Source organism: Lemur catta, chromosome 7, assembly GCF_020740605.2.
Source record: "Lemur catta isolate mLemCat1 chromosome 7, mLemCat1.pri, whole genome shotgun sequence".
NCBI lineage: Eukaryota > Metazoa > Chordata > Mammalia > Primates > Lemuridae > Lemur > Lemur catta.
In genome coordinates, this window is record NC_059134.1 from 106,942,498 (window position 1) to 106,957,653 (window position 15,156).

Sequence of the window (15,156 nt, forward strand, 5' to 3'; positions counted from 1 at the left end):
GAATACATAAAGAACTCCTGATCGGGTGCGGTGGCTCACACCCATAATCCTGGCACTTTGGGAGGCTCAGATGGGAGGACGGCTTGAGGCCAGGAGTTTGAGACCAGCCTGGGCAACATAGCGAGACTCTGTCTCTAGGAAAAATAGAAAAAAAACATTAGCCAGGTGTACTGGCATGGCCACAGTCCCAATTACTCGGGAGGCTGAGGCAGGAGGATCACTTGAGCCCAGGAGTTTGAAGCTGCACTGAGCTATCATCACACCATTGCACTCCAGCCTGGGTGACAGAGTGAGACCCCATTTCACAGAAAAAGAAAAAAAAAAAAAAGAACTCCTATAACTTCACAATAAAAAGACAAACCACCCAATTAAAAAATAGGTGAAGGACTCGAATGGCTACTTCTCCAGAGATGACACAGTCAACAGTACGTGACGAGATGCTCATTGTTATTAGCCACTAGGGAAATGCAAACCAAAACCACAGACACCACCACTCCATGCCTGATGGGACGGCTACGGTCAAAAACAACAGAACGTCACCGCTGGTGAGGACGTGGAGAAACTGCAACCCTGCCAACTGCTGGTGGGCAGATACATGGTCCAGCCCCCACGGAAAACCGTTTGGCAGTTCCTTCAAAACTGAAACATAGCATTATCACGTGACCCCACAATCCCACTCCTAGGGACGTGCCCCAGAGAGCTGAAGCAGGTGCTGGAATGCACACAGGTCCACCCAGGGTCGCGGCAGCGCTGCTCACAGCAGCCAGCGGTGGAAACAGCTCGCGAGTCCGTCAGCTGCAGAACGGATCGACAAGATGTGGTCTACACACACCACACAACGAAAGGAACACCATTCAGCCCCAAAAAGGAACAAAGCTCCGACACATGCTAGCACACGACAGGCTGCGGAAACAATGCCGCGTGGGACAAGTGAGTCACTAAAGGCCCCACGGTGCAGGGTTCCACACCCACAACACGTCCGGGACAGGCAGACCTGCAGGCAGAGAGCAAACTGCTGGCTCGCAGGGGCTGCAACGCTGTCGACGTGCTAAATGCCACTGAGTTGTCTGCTTTAAAATCGTTAATTTTATGCGAATTTCACCTCCATAAATACTTTTTAAAAGCGGCAAAATTCAGTTTGATATTTTTGAGGCACTCAATAAACAAATTCTTCAATGTACGGAAGAACGGGGTCTCAGAATCACTAATGCAACCTCAGGACAAGGGCACAGAGGGGAAGCCACTCCCTGTGGGGGCAGAAGGGACCAAGTCTGGGAACCGAAGGAGTCCTCACTCGCCAACCCCTCCCACGGGGTGAGGCTGTCCCAGGAGGACTGGCCGGTCGGCTGCACATTGGACACCCGCTGCGTCTAAGGCTTCCGGAGCTTTCCCACTGCTAGGCAGACTCACGACTAACACGCAGGCTGCCCAGTGTGGGAGCAGGACCCAGATGGCACTGAGCCCCAGGAGGTAGAGGACGCAGGTGTGGCTGCCACTGGCCAGCAGTGTTTTTCCCAAGATGAGGAAAAAGCTTCATAACCACTGTGGCAAAGGACAATGGGCTTTCCCTGGACATGGCCCCCGAGAAGGGGTGACTCCCGGGGGCACCTGTGCCAGCTGCCCGGGCCTCACAGCCTGTGGACGGGAAGAGGCTCTGTCTCTGTCGCTCTCGACACAGAGGCCAGGGAGGCCACCTGCTGGGAGCAGCTCCCGGGAGCACCACGCACAGCCTGGCAGGGCCTCCACGCTGCACGCCGCGACCACTCCCCCGCCACGAGCAGCGCCCGGCATGCGCTGGGCACCGGTGCTGCTGCAGGAGGTGCGTTCACAGCTCAAGTGCAGCACAGCGCACCAGGCATGGGGCACACGCGCCAGAGGTGGCGTCTGTCGGCAGAGACGGGGAACAGGAGCAGGGGATTCACTGAGGAGAAACGCGGGCTAAGGAGATGGACTCCATCCACAGACGACCACTAGAACGTGGCACGTGCACACCGTGGAATACTGCTCAGCACACGTGGGGAGGGGACTCTGACACGGGCTGCCACGTGCGTGAACCCTGAGGACACTGTGCCGAGTGACATGGGCCAGACACAGAAGGACAAACGCTGTGACTCCACTGACTGGGTGTCCCCGACTCGTCAGATCCACAGACCCAGAGAGCAGACTGGGACAGTGCCGGGGTGGGAGAGGGGAAGTAAATGTCTAATGGGGACAGAACCTCAGCTTGGGAACATAAAGAAGTTCCGGAGTTGCATGGTGGTGATGCTTGCACAGCAATGAGAATGTACTTAATGCCACTGAGGCCGGGCGCGGTGGCTCAGGCCTGTGATCCCAGCACTCTGGGGGGCCAAGATGGGTGATCGCTTGAGCTCAGGAGTTCGAGAGCAGCCTGAGCAAGAGCAGGACCCCGTGTCTACTAAAACTACAAAAATTAGCCGGGCATCGTGGTGCAAGCCTGTACTCTCAGCTACACGGAGGCTCAGGCAGGAGGACTGCTGGAGCCCAGCAGTTTGAGGCCGCTGAGCTGTGATGACGCCATGGCACTCTAGCCGAGGCAACAGTGCCAGGCTCAGTCTCCCAAAAAACCCAAAAAAACCAAAAACAAAAAGCCACTGAACCGGGCATTTAGAAATAGTTAAGATGGTAAATTTTGTGTTATGTGTATTTTCCCACAATGAAAACAGAAAAGTGGCGATGAGGAAGCGGCCACCGCCTCCCCCACACAGAGGGCCGTGGCCCGGCCCTGCCTCTCCCGGCCACACCCCAGCCCGCTGCCCCGCTGGACAGCCCTGCTCTCTGGCTGCACTGGCACGTCTGGAGCAACAGTCCTGTCCACACGTCCTCACGTCTGTGGGGCACCTGGGCTGAGCAGACACCAGTGCCCGAGGGCCACCCTGGAGCTGTCACTCATTCCCTCCCCCGGGCCAGACCGAGGCCTCATGAACAGCCAGCAGGCTGACAGTAGTGAATGATTAATATAATGGCAAACGCTGGTGCTGCTGGTGGGGGGAGGGCATTGCCCCGCTGCCTCCGGCCCAGGTTCTTCCTGCCTGAAGGTCTGAGCCCCGAGGAGCCCAGGGCCTCTGGCTCAGCTCGGGTGAGTCCTCGTCCACAGGCACGTGCGGGACGGGCGCGCAGAGCAGGGATCCCCACCACCCACCCAGGGCCCACGTCAGTCCTGTCCCCTTGCTATGAGCAAAACAAAGTGAAAATCAAGCAAACAAAAAGCAAAACTAAACTTCGTCCAAGGCCAGCTGGCTCAAGTCGCTCTCCAGGCCCGAGCAAGGCCCTCCCTAGTCAGCATCACGCACAGGGGCCCGCGCCTGGCCGGTCTCCCCCAGGGCCTCCTAACCTGCCCTCGCTCCTCCCGGGGCTGCGGGACGCCAGAGGCACCAACGCTGTGGGCACCGCCTCGTGTCACGTCAGGGCGCTGGGGCCCAGGCTTGGCCTCCTGCGTCTCTGACTGGTGGGAACGCCCAGGCTGCCTCCGGCAACGGTCGTGCCAACCCCAGCGCAGTCACTATGCTGGTGCTACCAAAGCCGTTGGAGTCTGCACGGGTTCCCACCGCACTGGCCGGCCAGGCTCTTCTCAGCTTGGTTCAAAGGCTTTAAAACGCTGAGGTGTTTGTTAGGTGTTAGGGGACCACGCTCGTCCCGTCAGACCCAACGCCCCCCACGGCCGACAGTGCGTGGTCTGCCCGGGACCCTGCAGGAGACGCTGCGGCCCTGGAATCCAGCCGCCTCTTCCCACACCCAGCGCCCTGCACTTGCCCCAGGCCTGCGGAGCTCTGCACCAGGGTCCTCACGGCCTGAGGCTTTTCCTGCCTGCCCTCCTGCCCCTGGCTCTGCCGCCTGCTCCCGTAAGAGGCCAGGCCAGCTCCCACCACTCCAGACCTGCCAGCTGCCCAGGCCTGCTCATCCCTCCTCAGGGCACGGCTTCTCCCAGAGGCGCCACCTTCAGCCTGGCCTGGACGGCCCCCCCCACCATCTCCGACCTCTCTGCACAGATGGGGCCGCAGGGATGCCAGGGGCCACTTGGCATCACGCAGACGGCCCGAGGGGAGGAGGTGTGCACGGCAGGTCAGCGTGGCCTGGGTCCATCTCCGACTTCGGGACTCTGCTTCCCTCTTTTATAAAGCCACGAGGTTGACCGAGGCGACGTGAGGAAAGGAGCCGAGCTGGGCCCAGCACCTTCCGCGTCCTCGGCACGTGTCCGCGGCTGTGCTGTCACCAGTTCAGAGCCGCGCACAGCAAGAAGCAAACACGTGCCTGATGCTGCTTGTTGCTGTGTTTAACCATTTTTATAAACTGTCTCGAGAAATGAAATGCTCAGATCCAGCATTTTCTGAGTCTCAAATCACCCACACGCACCTCTGGAATGTCAAAAGACGAAGAAATGGCCGAGCCTGGACAGCAGGGGCCACTGGGTGGACCCCAGGCTTAAGGCACTTGCCCGCCGCGCCCCAAGCAGAACAGTAACTCTGGGAGTGCTGGGTCCCTGCGGGCACAAGGCACACCCAGGGCACTGCCCACTGGGCCACCGGGAGCAGGAGGGAGCCCAGGCGCACTGAGAGGCAGAGGCGAGGCCGGCGGGTCAGAGGATCCCCTGTTCCGCCTCTGCTCAGAGAACAAGACGCGAACAAACTCCAGCCCCGATCCAGCGGTCCCTCCAGCAGTGGTTCTGCCCTGCAGGGAGGCCTGCAGCCGGGGCGTGGTGCTAATGGACCCAGCAGGCCCAGGCCGGCTGTTCTGCACCCTGCGCCCAGGGCAGCCCTCAGAGAAGGGCCTGGCCGGGCACCCACAGTGCCAGGACGCCTCCCTCTAGCTCTAGCACCTGCCTCTCACCTTTCTTCTCTCGGGCGATCTTCCGCACTCCTTCCCGGAATTCCGATAACACCTGAAGGTAGGGCATGACTGTGGCCTCCAGCTGTGGGGAGAATGGTCTGGTTCACTGGAGAAGCTCAGCCCTCACGTTTACAGCCGGGTCACAGTGCGGCAGACACACCGTGGGGCTGGGACAGGCGCAGACTACCGTGGACTAGCACCGCTGAGACCAGTGTCCCCAAGTATGGAGGCCTTGTCCCTCCCACGTGGTCCCTGCTAGACCACGAATCACAGGGACACTGGGGCCAGAGAGCTTGCAGACAGCCTCCTTTCTCCTTCCAGCAGGGTGAGCCCAGCAGCTGCTCTGTGACTTGTTTTCTCAGGTTGAACATGCAGTTCTTAAAAAGCCTGTCTTCACAGTTACAAACGCGCTGTGTCTGGGAGGGAACGTTTTCTCGGGGGCCCGATGGCATCACTCCCCAGGCTGGGCCTTACCTGCACTGAGGCCAGGCTCGAGGCCAATCCGTGGGCATCTGTTTTGTCCAAGACTAGGGAGCTCCTTGACTACCTACTGCATACCTGCACGTCGGCACCCACCCTAACGCTGACCTCCTGCAGCGACGCCGGGCGGCCGTGGGATGGGAGAGCTGGCTGGGAAAGGCACGCTGAGGGGGACAGAGTCCACGCGTGAGTGTGACTCCAGGACAACCTTTACATTACACCCCTCCTATTTTCCAGTATTTTAGCTTCAGAGCAAGGTCTCTCCCTGCAGCTCAATAAGCACAATGAAAACACTAACAAATGCAAACGCTGGCTGAGAAGCCCTGAGTCTGAGCTAAACTTCCTAAATTTTACTTTTTGTAGAGTTGGGGGTCTTGCCTTGTTGCCTAGGCTGCAGTGCAGCTGCACGATCACAGCTCACAACAGCCTCCAACTCCTGACCTCAAGCCGTCCTCCTGCCGCGGCCTCCTGAGTCTGCTGGGGCTCCGGGAGAGGGCCACACACTCAGCACAGCTACACTTCGGCCGATCCCGCCTCTGAGCTGAGGGTGACTCCTTGGGGTGGACACTCTGGCCTTGGGGGGTTTTAGGTCTGGATCTCCACCCGCCAGAGGCAGCCCAGACCCGGGTGCAGGGCCGGGAGGGAGGGACAGACACTGCCAGCCCCAGCCCCCAGGGCGCCTGATAGGGCTCTTGGGACGCAGCGGTGGCCTGTCACAAAGGGCCAGCAAGCCCCAGCGGCTCAGCTGAGCAGGGAATGCGGAGGCCGCACAGGACTTAGGAGCCACCTCTCCTGCTCCTGAAACAACCAGGGTGTGAAAGCTAATCCCCGCACTGTGGGTCACAGGATGCCAAGGCCAGCAGGCTCCCCACTCTCCCGGTGCGGATTCCCAAGGGCCTCCTGAGGCCACGTGGGGGATGGGGGGGGTGCACGTGCGCAGCGCATTCCAAGGTGCCCCCACAACCACTGCAGCATTTAAGGTTAAAAACATTCACGTGCAAAAGCAAACTGACTTTAATGCAGGAGATGTGATTTTGTTTTTTTGTTTTTAAAGAAAATAAATCTCTTAGTATCCCTTGCACAAGAGAACGAAGGAGCTATGTGGGATTTCTTTCTGGAAAGCAACAAGGAAGGACCACACACGGGAAGTCTGAAAAACACGCCCCGCGACGGGTTCCGAGACTGACGTGAGGCGCCAGGGCCGGACCCCTACGACTGCGCCTGCCCGCTCTCTGCAGCCGGGTCTTGGGGACACCGGCAAATGCCACCTGCACAAGAGGCTCCTCACGCCACTCGTCATCAGGAAACAGGATTTAAAAAAGATTTTGCCTTTTTGTTTTGTACTAAGTTCCTGTTTTTATTAAAATAATAGCTATTATATTTAAATATTTAGATATGCATTCTAATCAAATAATCAAAGAACGTTCCTGACCAGGGAGGAGGGTGGGAATATGTCTCAAGCCTGAACGTGCATTTGTCTAATGGGACGGTCACTATGCGGCAGAGGAAGGTATTATAATTGCATATGTGTGTCTGCCACATGCCACCTGCAAACAGAGCCGCCAGCAAGGGACAGCCAGTCTGTTCCGGATGGGTTTCTTCACAGGCACAGACCGCGGAGGGGTGTGGGCCAGGCAGTGGTCACCTCCCTACATGCAGGTGGCAGCCGCTGGGGGAGGGGCTCTGGCTCGGGCCGTGGGGAGGGGCCTGGGCTGGGTGTCAGGGTTGCACCTAGTCTGGCGTCGATTTCTGCCCAGACCCGCACGGAGGCCGACAGTGGAGCGCTGCCCCCGTCAGCTGCGGCCTCTCGTGAAGGGCCAGCCAGTGTCTGCAAGGAGATCTCGGCTGGAGAGTCACGATGCCGCGTGGCCGTGGCTAAACGCGCCCATCTGCTAGGAATGCGAGACGGAGCACGTGCAAAGGCACAGCGCAAAGTCCCCCTAACTCACAGTCTGCGACGGAGGTCGTCACGACTGAGGCTGGCCTTTCACACGGGAGGGGCAGCCTGGCCACTCGAGACACTCCATGAGCCAAATCTGAAACTCGACCTGCAGGCTCAGCCCAGAAGGGGGGTGTGGGTGGGACCCAGTGCTGCTCTGCGGATGCCCAAAGACGGGACAGAGCAGGGGTGAGACCCTGTGGGGTCCCAGAGGAACACAGGCAGGAAGGCGGTGGGCATGGAGGGCAGGACAGCGCCCTCGGAGCAGACCCCATGGGACAGGCGACCTTAAGGAGGGCACCAGGCAGGGTGAGAGGGCGGCGCTGACCCGGGGCCCCAGAGGGAGAGTCTCCGGGCCCAGGTGTGCTCTACTCACGTTCAGGCTGCTTCCAGGCCCTCCAACCGGGAAACCCAGGGAGCTTTCCTCTTCTATGGCCCCGAAGATCTAGGAAAAGAAAGAGGACACAAGCCATGGCAGGATGAAGAGGTCCCGAGTGGGTGCACACGGTGAGAGGCCACCAACTGTGTTCCCGCATCTGCGGGAGGGGCAGGAGGGGCAGCCCTCTGGGGTGGGCTCCGGGGCAGGGAAGGAGATGGGAGGAGCTGCCCCAAGGCCCTGATCCCGAGCCCGGGGTGCCCTGCTCTGCTCAGGACGGCCCTGGCCCAGAGCTGCCCTCTTGGCCCCTTCTTGGCCAAAGCCTCTGGAGCCAGACACCAGGAAGCAGAGGACATAGGGGCAGGGCACCCGGAGCCCCGCCGGCCTCCAGAGAGTCCCTTTACGGCACAGGGCACTGCTGGGGAAGGGTCCCGCATGGGGTGTGTTCAGAGTCCAGAGGGAGCAGAGGAAAACTGAGGGGAAGGAAGCAGCAGCTCAGGCGCGGGAACGCCGTCCGGGCTTCACTCCTAACGCACACAGAGCACGGCGGGGAGCCAGGATGACAGACGCTCCACTGTGCCTAAGGGACGCTGGGCACCGCCTGGCCTCTGCTCTCCCTGTCACCGGGCCTGTCCCCGTGTCCACACAGCTGGGGCCCCGCCGGGCCCGGCGCACCTTCAGCATGCGGGTGAGGTAGAGGGCGACCTGCTCCAGCAGAGCGCGGTTGGGCGTCCTCCTCGCGGCCTTGCGGGCCGCCATGTAGAGGTTGCACTGGCTGACCAAGGCCCGCATCTCCTCCAGGACCGTGCGGGTGTCGATGTTGTCGCAGAGGGCTTCGTGCACGGCCGTCTTCTTCTCGTAGAAGCTGCGCAAGGGACGAAGGAGCGTGCGCTGGGAAACTCCGCGAGGGTCAGCGCTAGAGTAGCTCCCACCGCGGGCTGCGTCCGGCCCGAGGGAGCTCTGCACGGTGGGTGGCGGCGTCACCCCCCGCTCCTCGGCGGCCCCAGACACCGCGCGTGGGCAGGACCCGGGGAGAGGGCACTTACTGCCTGTTGAGCTCGGCCTCCTCCTCGTCCCACTTCTCAAACTGACCAGTGGCGTCAACGGGGGCGCGAAGGGCGTCCTTCACGTTTAAGAAAAACTCCTGCAGTGAGAAAACAGCGTGGAGGTGACTTTTCACGCAGAAACAGCTGACAAACCGTCCTCCTGACGTAATGCTAGGTTAGGGAGAACCTGAAAAGGCAGAATGCGCCCACACTGCCCAAGGGGCCAGAAGGAAGCGAGAGATGCTTTTTTGAGACAGAAACGTGCTCCCATTGCAGCCTTGGAGACGCTCGTTCGGTGGAAAGGAGGAGCCAGAACGCCGCGCGCCGGGCCCGGCCAGGCTGCAGCAGAGCCGCCTCCGCCCGTCACGGCTGAGCGCGAGGTGCCCTCCGTGCCGGGCGGCCGCCCCTCCGACCTCGGGGAAGGTGGGGGACTCACGTTCATGAACTTCTCGTACTGCAGCGCCGACTCCATGGTGTTGCTCGAGTAGTCCAGGGTGTCTTTCCAGGAGTGCATGAGGAAGGCCAGTCGCAACTGCCGCGCTGGGGGGACGGGAGGAACAGACGGCCGCGCCCTCAACCTCCCGCTGCGTGCCACGGCCACCGCGCGTGTCCGAGAGGGCGGCGGGGCCTGGGGAGAACCCGAGGCTTACCCGAGTGCTTCTGCAAGGCGTCCTTAATGGTGGTGAAGTTCTTCAGTGACTTCGACATCTTGCAGCCTGCGATCGTCAGGTGGCCCGTGTGGAGGAAGTACCTGACCCAGCAGTCGTTTTCAAAGTAGGCCTGCGGGGAAGGAGGGAGGACAGTGACAGCCACGTGTCACGGGGCCTGTGCCGTCGGCTCACTTCTCTGCAACGGACGCGGGTCAAGGAGCCGGCGGGTAACACAACTGGCTCAAATGCAGCCCATCTGTTGCCAAAACCAGGGAAGCCTCGCTGAACGACGAGGGTTCGATTCTACTGACAAACCCTGACGCAGAGGTGGAGCTTAGTGACAAAAGCCCTTCCTGAGGCCCCCCTGATTTCCTTCTACCACAGCAACGAGCACACCGCGCTCTCCCCTCTAGAAGGGGCTGCCGTCTCCACCTACCTCCGACTGCGCCAGCTCGTTGTCGTGGTGGGGGAACCGGAGGTCGAACCCCCCTCCGTGAATATCCATCGAGGCCCCCAGGAGGCTGCTGGCCATGGCAGAGCACTCGATGTGCCAGCCCGGACGACCCTGCAAAGACCCAGAGACCAGAGACTGAGCAGCCTGACCGCTGGCCCAGGCCTTGAACACGCCAAGCTAACGGCTCTTGAACCCTGTCAACGTCACTGGAACAGGTGCCGAATTTCACCCGTGGGAAGACTGGGCAGCCAGCGCCTTCTGTAAAGTTCAAAGCCAGCCTCGCGTGGGCCGAGGCTTTACTGCCGTCTGTGAACTACTTCCAGAACCCCCAGCCCTCAGCAGCAGCAGACCACAGCCCCTTCCCAGGGCACCCCAGCGTGAGGACTGTCGTCACAGGGATGTCCGAGGGCCGTCTGGGAACACTCAGAGTCACAGAACGTCAGAACCAGGGCCTCTGAGGTGGTCTAATCCGATCGCACCACCATTCCCAGACTGGAAAACAGCAGTCCCGGGAGGGGACCCAGGGCGTCTCTGTGAGGTCTGGGTCCCCAGGACCAGGCACTTCTGCGCTGCACCAGCACCAGGCTCTGGCCCCAGTGACAACGCCCTTCACATGCAGAGTTACCGCGCATGAGGGACTGAGGGCGTGGCTGGGGCCAGCGCCCTTCCCGCTGCCCCCAAACCTGACCTCCTGGGCCGCTTGCTCACCTTCCCCCACGGGCACGGCCAGGACGGTTCCCCCGGCTTGGACGCCTTCCACAGGGCAAAGTCGTTGGGCGAGCGCTTCTCACTCAGGCGGTCCGCAGTGACACTCAGGTCCCCTGGAAACACACGGGAGGTGGAGCAGGTCACTCAGCTGTGCCTACAGGCCAAAGTGTCTCACTTCAGGCCCACTCTGCGTGTCCTGTGGCCGATGCTGCTAATTTGTTAACTTAGCTCAAGCACGTCTCCAGGTTTCTGTGTAGGACCAGATTTTGGTGTTGACCCAGCGTGTGGGGCCATGAAACACCACTGATAAGCTCTGAAGTCACTGGCTCACACAGCGTCCAAGCTGACCGCGCCAGGCTGGAAGCCGCAGCTGCTGTCTCCTGAGACACTCATGTCCCACTGTCCCGCACACCCTGGGCCGCCAGCGTCCAGCATGAGCCACGTGCCCTGGGCTACAGAGGGCAGGTGCCGTGGCGGCTCAGCGTGTCCACAGCCTGCACAGCCGCCAGCTCGTGGGTCCCCAGAGCGGGCAGGACGAGGCTGCGCTCGATGTGGACCTGGCGGGGGAGGTGGTGAAGGGACACCCACGGTCCCTCCTGTGCTCCCGAGGGGAAGGTGAGGCACGTGAGACAACAGCCCGGGAAGGGCGCCAGGAAGAGGAGCGCTGCTCTCGGTACACGTCCCGTCTCCCGGGCAGAGCCCACAGGGCAGGCCGGCAAACAGCGCCAGTGCGTCCGCAGCGGGAGGAGAACCAACACTCTCGGTCAGCTCCAGGCACCAACCTGGTGCCACCTGGCCAGCTGGAGTGCAAGCCGCTGAGTGTCCAGGAAGGGAACACATGTCCCTAGATGGCACGTGTGGGACCCACGGGAAATTTCAGCTGCCTCAGGTCAGCGCTAACTTCGCGCGGCGAGAACCACACTGCGTTGGGAGCAGACAGCCGGGGCGCTCGGCTCCGGGCGCCAGAGGGTCTCACCTGGCCCCTGCATCCCTTTCTGGTGCCCAGTCTAGGGGCTGCCTCTTCCTGGGTGCTGTCGCCCCCTCGTGGACAACAGCAAACTCCACTCCAGGGCCCTGACTCGGTGGCCTCAGGGGACGCAAACCCAGTGCGACCTATTCAGGCAACAAATCCACTTTCAGATTTGCAACTAATTGGACAACAGAGCTCAGCTGCCCTGAGGAACGCAGTGACCAGGGAAAGCCCTGCGAAACGTATTTAAAAAACACCAACTTTATGATTATAAAATATATACTAACTGTGGAAAATTTAAAAAATAGGAAAAAAATTGTCATGATCTTCTAACCTAGGAATAACTACTATTTAACATTTCAGTGTATTAATTTGCAGATTTAAAGGAATTTCTGCGAGCAAGACAGGCACATCCGACAAAGAGGACAGACCTGTCCCCGCTCCTGTCTTCTCACCGTCCTGCCATCAGCGGCTGCTCAGAAGCACAATTTGACACAGCTCTGACATCCTCTTTTGGCTGCCCTTGATGTGACAGAAAATGTACCTCTACATTTGTAATTTTTCATTATTATGAACATAGTTACTTATGAAAATTTATATCTGATCGTTTTTTAAAATATACTTAGAAAGATTATAACAGAGACCACAGGAGCCTCTCTCTCTCACACACACCCTCCGCCCCCGACAAATGCCATTATTTGGTAATGCCCATTATTTGCTTCAGATTTTTTAAAAAACCTTCATATGAAAGTTAGAAGCTTCACATTTTTTAAGAGAAACAAATCACGTAATCCCCTTAAGTTCTCCTTCCTGGTTTCCTGACTTGTCCGTCCCCAGAGCCAGAGCAAGTGTCCCCAGCTTTGACCCCAGAGGGGCACCCGCCTACACAGCAGGCCCTACTCCCCACTCCCGACTTGTCCGCCTGGTGCCTTCTGGAACGGTCTGCGTGGCCCGCCTGCCTCTGACGGGTCGTTGACTTGGTGGAGTGGCTTTGGGGCCATCCATGAGACCACGCAGGGTCCCCAAATCCCCTCTCCCCTTCCTCTCTGCTGTCAGAGGGCCCATGGTAGCCGGCACGCGGCAGCGCAGGAAAGACACTTCCCAGACCTCCCTGCAGGGGTGTGGGCACGTGACCAGGCCTGACCCCCAGGCTGGGGGACCAGGCTGGGTGAAGCATCCTCCAGGGCAGGACGTGCCCCTCTTCCTCCCTCCCAAGTGCTGCTGGATTCTACTCCTGCTGTTCCTGGAGCTTAAACCAATTCTAAATTCAGGCTGGAAGAAACAAGTCCAAGAATAAATGATGTTGAAGAAAAAGAACCACCCAGATGGGGCCAGATGGCAAGACTCATCGCAGAGCTCCGGTGAGTTCCCGTGTGCTCTCACCACCTCATCCCTAGCCTGCCCTGTTCTCCTTCGTCCTAGCGTCAGATGCACTGTGAGTAGCTCACGGTTTCCTCCAAGGACTTTCTAAAACTCTTGACTGTGTCTGCAGCTATGCTCAGTTTTCATCCTAATACATTTTTGAATCTTCTACTTTCATTCGTCAGGCTTGCTAAGCGTCCTTCCATGTTACCGATTTTCGTGAAGGGCCGGCTTTGACTCTCTGACTTCCTCTCCCCCTCTACCGTGCTGCTGTTCACTGCTGCTCCTCTTCCAGTTTGTTGACTGTTTAGTGCACGTATTTTCAATCCTTGTTTTCTAATAACTACATTTAAAAACGTAACTTGCCTTGACTCGGCACTGTAGGGCACCCCCAGTCTCAGAAGGAGGCACTTCCGTTGCTGCTCAGCTTTAAATGCTGCTTCCCTCCCCGTGGTTTCCTTCCCAGGAGTCACTCAGGAGCGTGGCTTTAACTGCACACGGGGGTCCCTGCAGTGCTGACCCTAACACAACTGCGCAGTGGTCAGAGAAAAGGGCTCCACAGAAGCAGTTCTCTGGGATTTGTGGAGACCTCCTTTTGCAGCCTGTCGTGTGGTTTTGTGTGTTTAAAACGGAATAGGCCGGGTGTGGCGGCTCACGCCTGTGATCCCAGCACTCTGGGAGGCAGAGGTGGGAGGATGGCTTGAGGCCAGGAGTTGGAGACCAGCCTGAGCAACGTAACAAGACCCAGTCTCTACAAAAACTAAATAACTAAAATAAATTTAAAAATCGATGTTCTTTCATTTTTGAGTGCAAAGTTCCCACCTTTTAGGTCAAGCCTATTAACTGTATTTCAGATCTTCCGTGTCCTTGCTAACTCTTGGCCCGAGAAGCGCATGCGACCTCCTCTCACAAACACGGGCATGTCTCTTCTGCTGTGGGGATGTGGAGGCCCAGGGCTCCCGGTCCACCCGGCACACGCCTGAGTCCTCTGGGGTCGAGGTGGTTTATCATCAGGAACTCGCCCCTCTACTCCACCGAATGCTGTAGCTTAAATGCCACTGGGTCTGATATTAATGCGGTTTGTCTGGCTTAGAGGATCTTTCTCAGTCTATGTTGTTTTGTTTTAGGTTCCGATATTTCTTTAGAACAGAGCCCTGCAGGTAAAATTACTTGATCAAAAAGTATGAACATGTTATAGTTATGCCCAAATTGCCTTGTAGAAATGCTGGGGTGGGGTGGGGGTGATGACAGAAAGTACCCTGGCATGAGAGAGCTGGCCCCGCTCTGCGGGAATGTGCCAACTCCTGGCTCTTGTGGGCATGTCCCAGATTCGCTTACGGAATAAGCACAGAGAAAACACCATGGAAGTGTTTCAAATATATTCTGCCTGGTCTAGAAAAAGCCTGATGTATGTGTTTTCAGTATTTGGACCCAGATGGGTACAGTCAGGATACAGCCGTCCCCTGGCATTTGTCCCAGTCTCACCCGATCTGCCCTCAACTTCGCACGCTCAGTCAGCAAACACCAGCCCGAGAATCAGGGCCCAGGGGCCACCACGCTTCTCAAGACAGCGCTATTTACTCACTTCTTTTTTCCTTAAAAAATAACTCACCATAAAAAAGAATGAAATTCTGTCATTTGCAGCAACATGCATGGAACTGGAGGTCATTATGTTAAGTGAAATAAGCCAGGCACAGAAAGGCAAATATCGCCTGTTCTCACTCTATGTGGGAGCTAAGCAAGTGAATACCAAGGAGGTAGAGGCTGGAGTGCTGCGTGGCAGAGGCTGGGGAGAGGGGGAGTGAAAAAACACTGGTTTCTGGGTATAAACATACAGTTAGATAGCAGGGATGTAAGTCCTTGTGTTCAATAGCAGAGTAGAATGACTATAGTTATCAATAATTTATTTACTTATTTATTAATATTTTTAGAGACAGGGTCTTGCTTTGTCACCCAGGCTGGAGGGCAGTGGCACAATCACAGCTCACTGCAGCCTCCAACTCCTGGGTTCAAGAGATCCTCCTTCCTTGGCCTCCCAAAGTGCTGGAATTAGAGGAATGAGCCACTGCACCTGGCTAATTATCAATAATTTATTGTATATTTCAAAACAGCCAGAAGAGAAGATCTGGAATGTTCCCAACACAAAGAAATGATAAATTGAGGTGACGGACATCCTAATTACCCTGACTTGCTCACCACATGTCATACACATGTACCAAAATATCGCATGTACCCCATAAATATGTATAATTATTATGTATCAATTTAAAAAAATACATTCCATGGTCTGATGTACAAAACTCCTGAAATTCCTTTGGGTGAAAAC

General features: G+C 57.8%; 1 protein-coding gene across 4 annotated transcripts in view; it reads right to left on the reverse strand.

Annotated features, from left to right (window-relative positions):
• Positions 1–15,156, reverse strand: part of CARS1 (cysteinyl-tRNA synthetase 1) — a 51,037-nt gene that overhangs the window by 6,327 nt on the left and 29,554 nt on the right. For 2 of the 4 annotated variants that reach the window (XM_045558470.1, XM_045558471.1), the window contains 8 exons: positions 10,499–10,611; positions 9,773–9,901; positions 9,337–9,466; positions 9,123–9,226; positions 8,687–8,784; positions 8,316–8,505; positions 7,641–7,709; positions 4,846–4,927 (listed from right to left, as the gene is read on the reverse strand). In XM_045558470.1, the coding sequence (XP_045414426.1) occupies positions 4,846–4,927; positions 7,641–7,709; positions 8,316–8,505; positions 8,687–8,784; positions 9,123–9,226; positions 9,337–9,466; positions 9,773–9,901; positions 10,499–10,611 (915 nt within the window). The other 2 variants (XM_045558473.1, XM_045558472.1) reach the window with 2 other exon arrangements.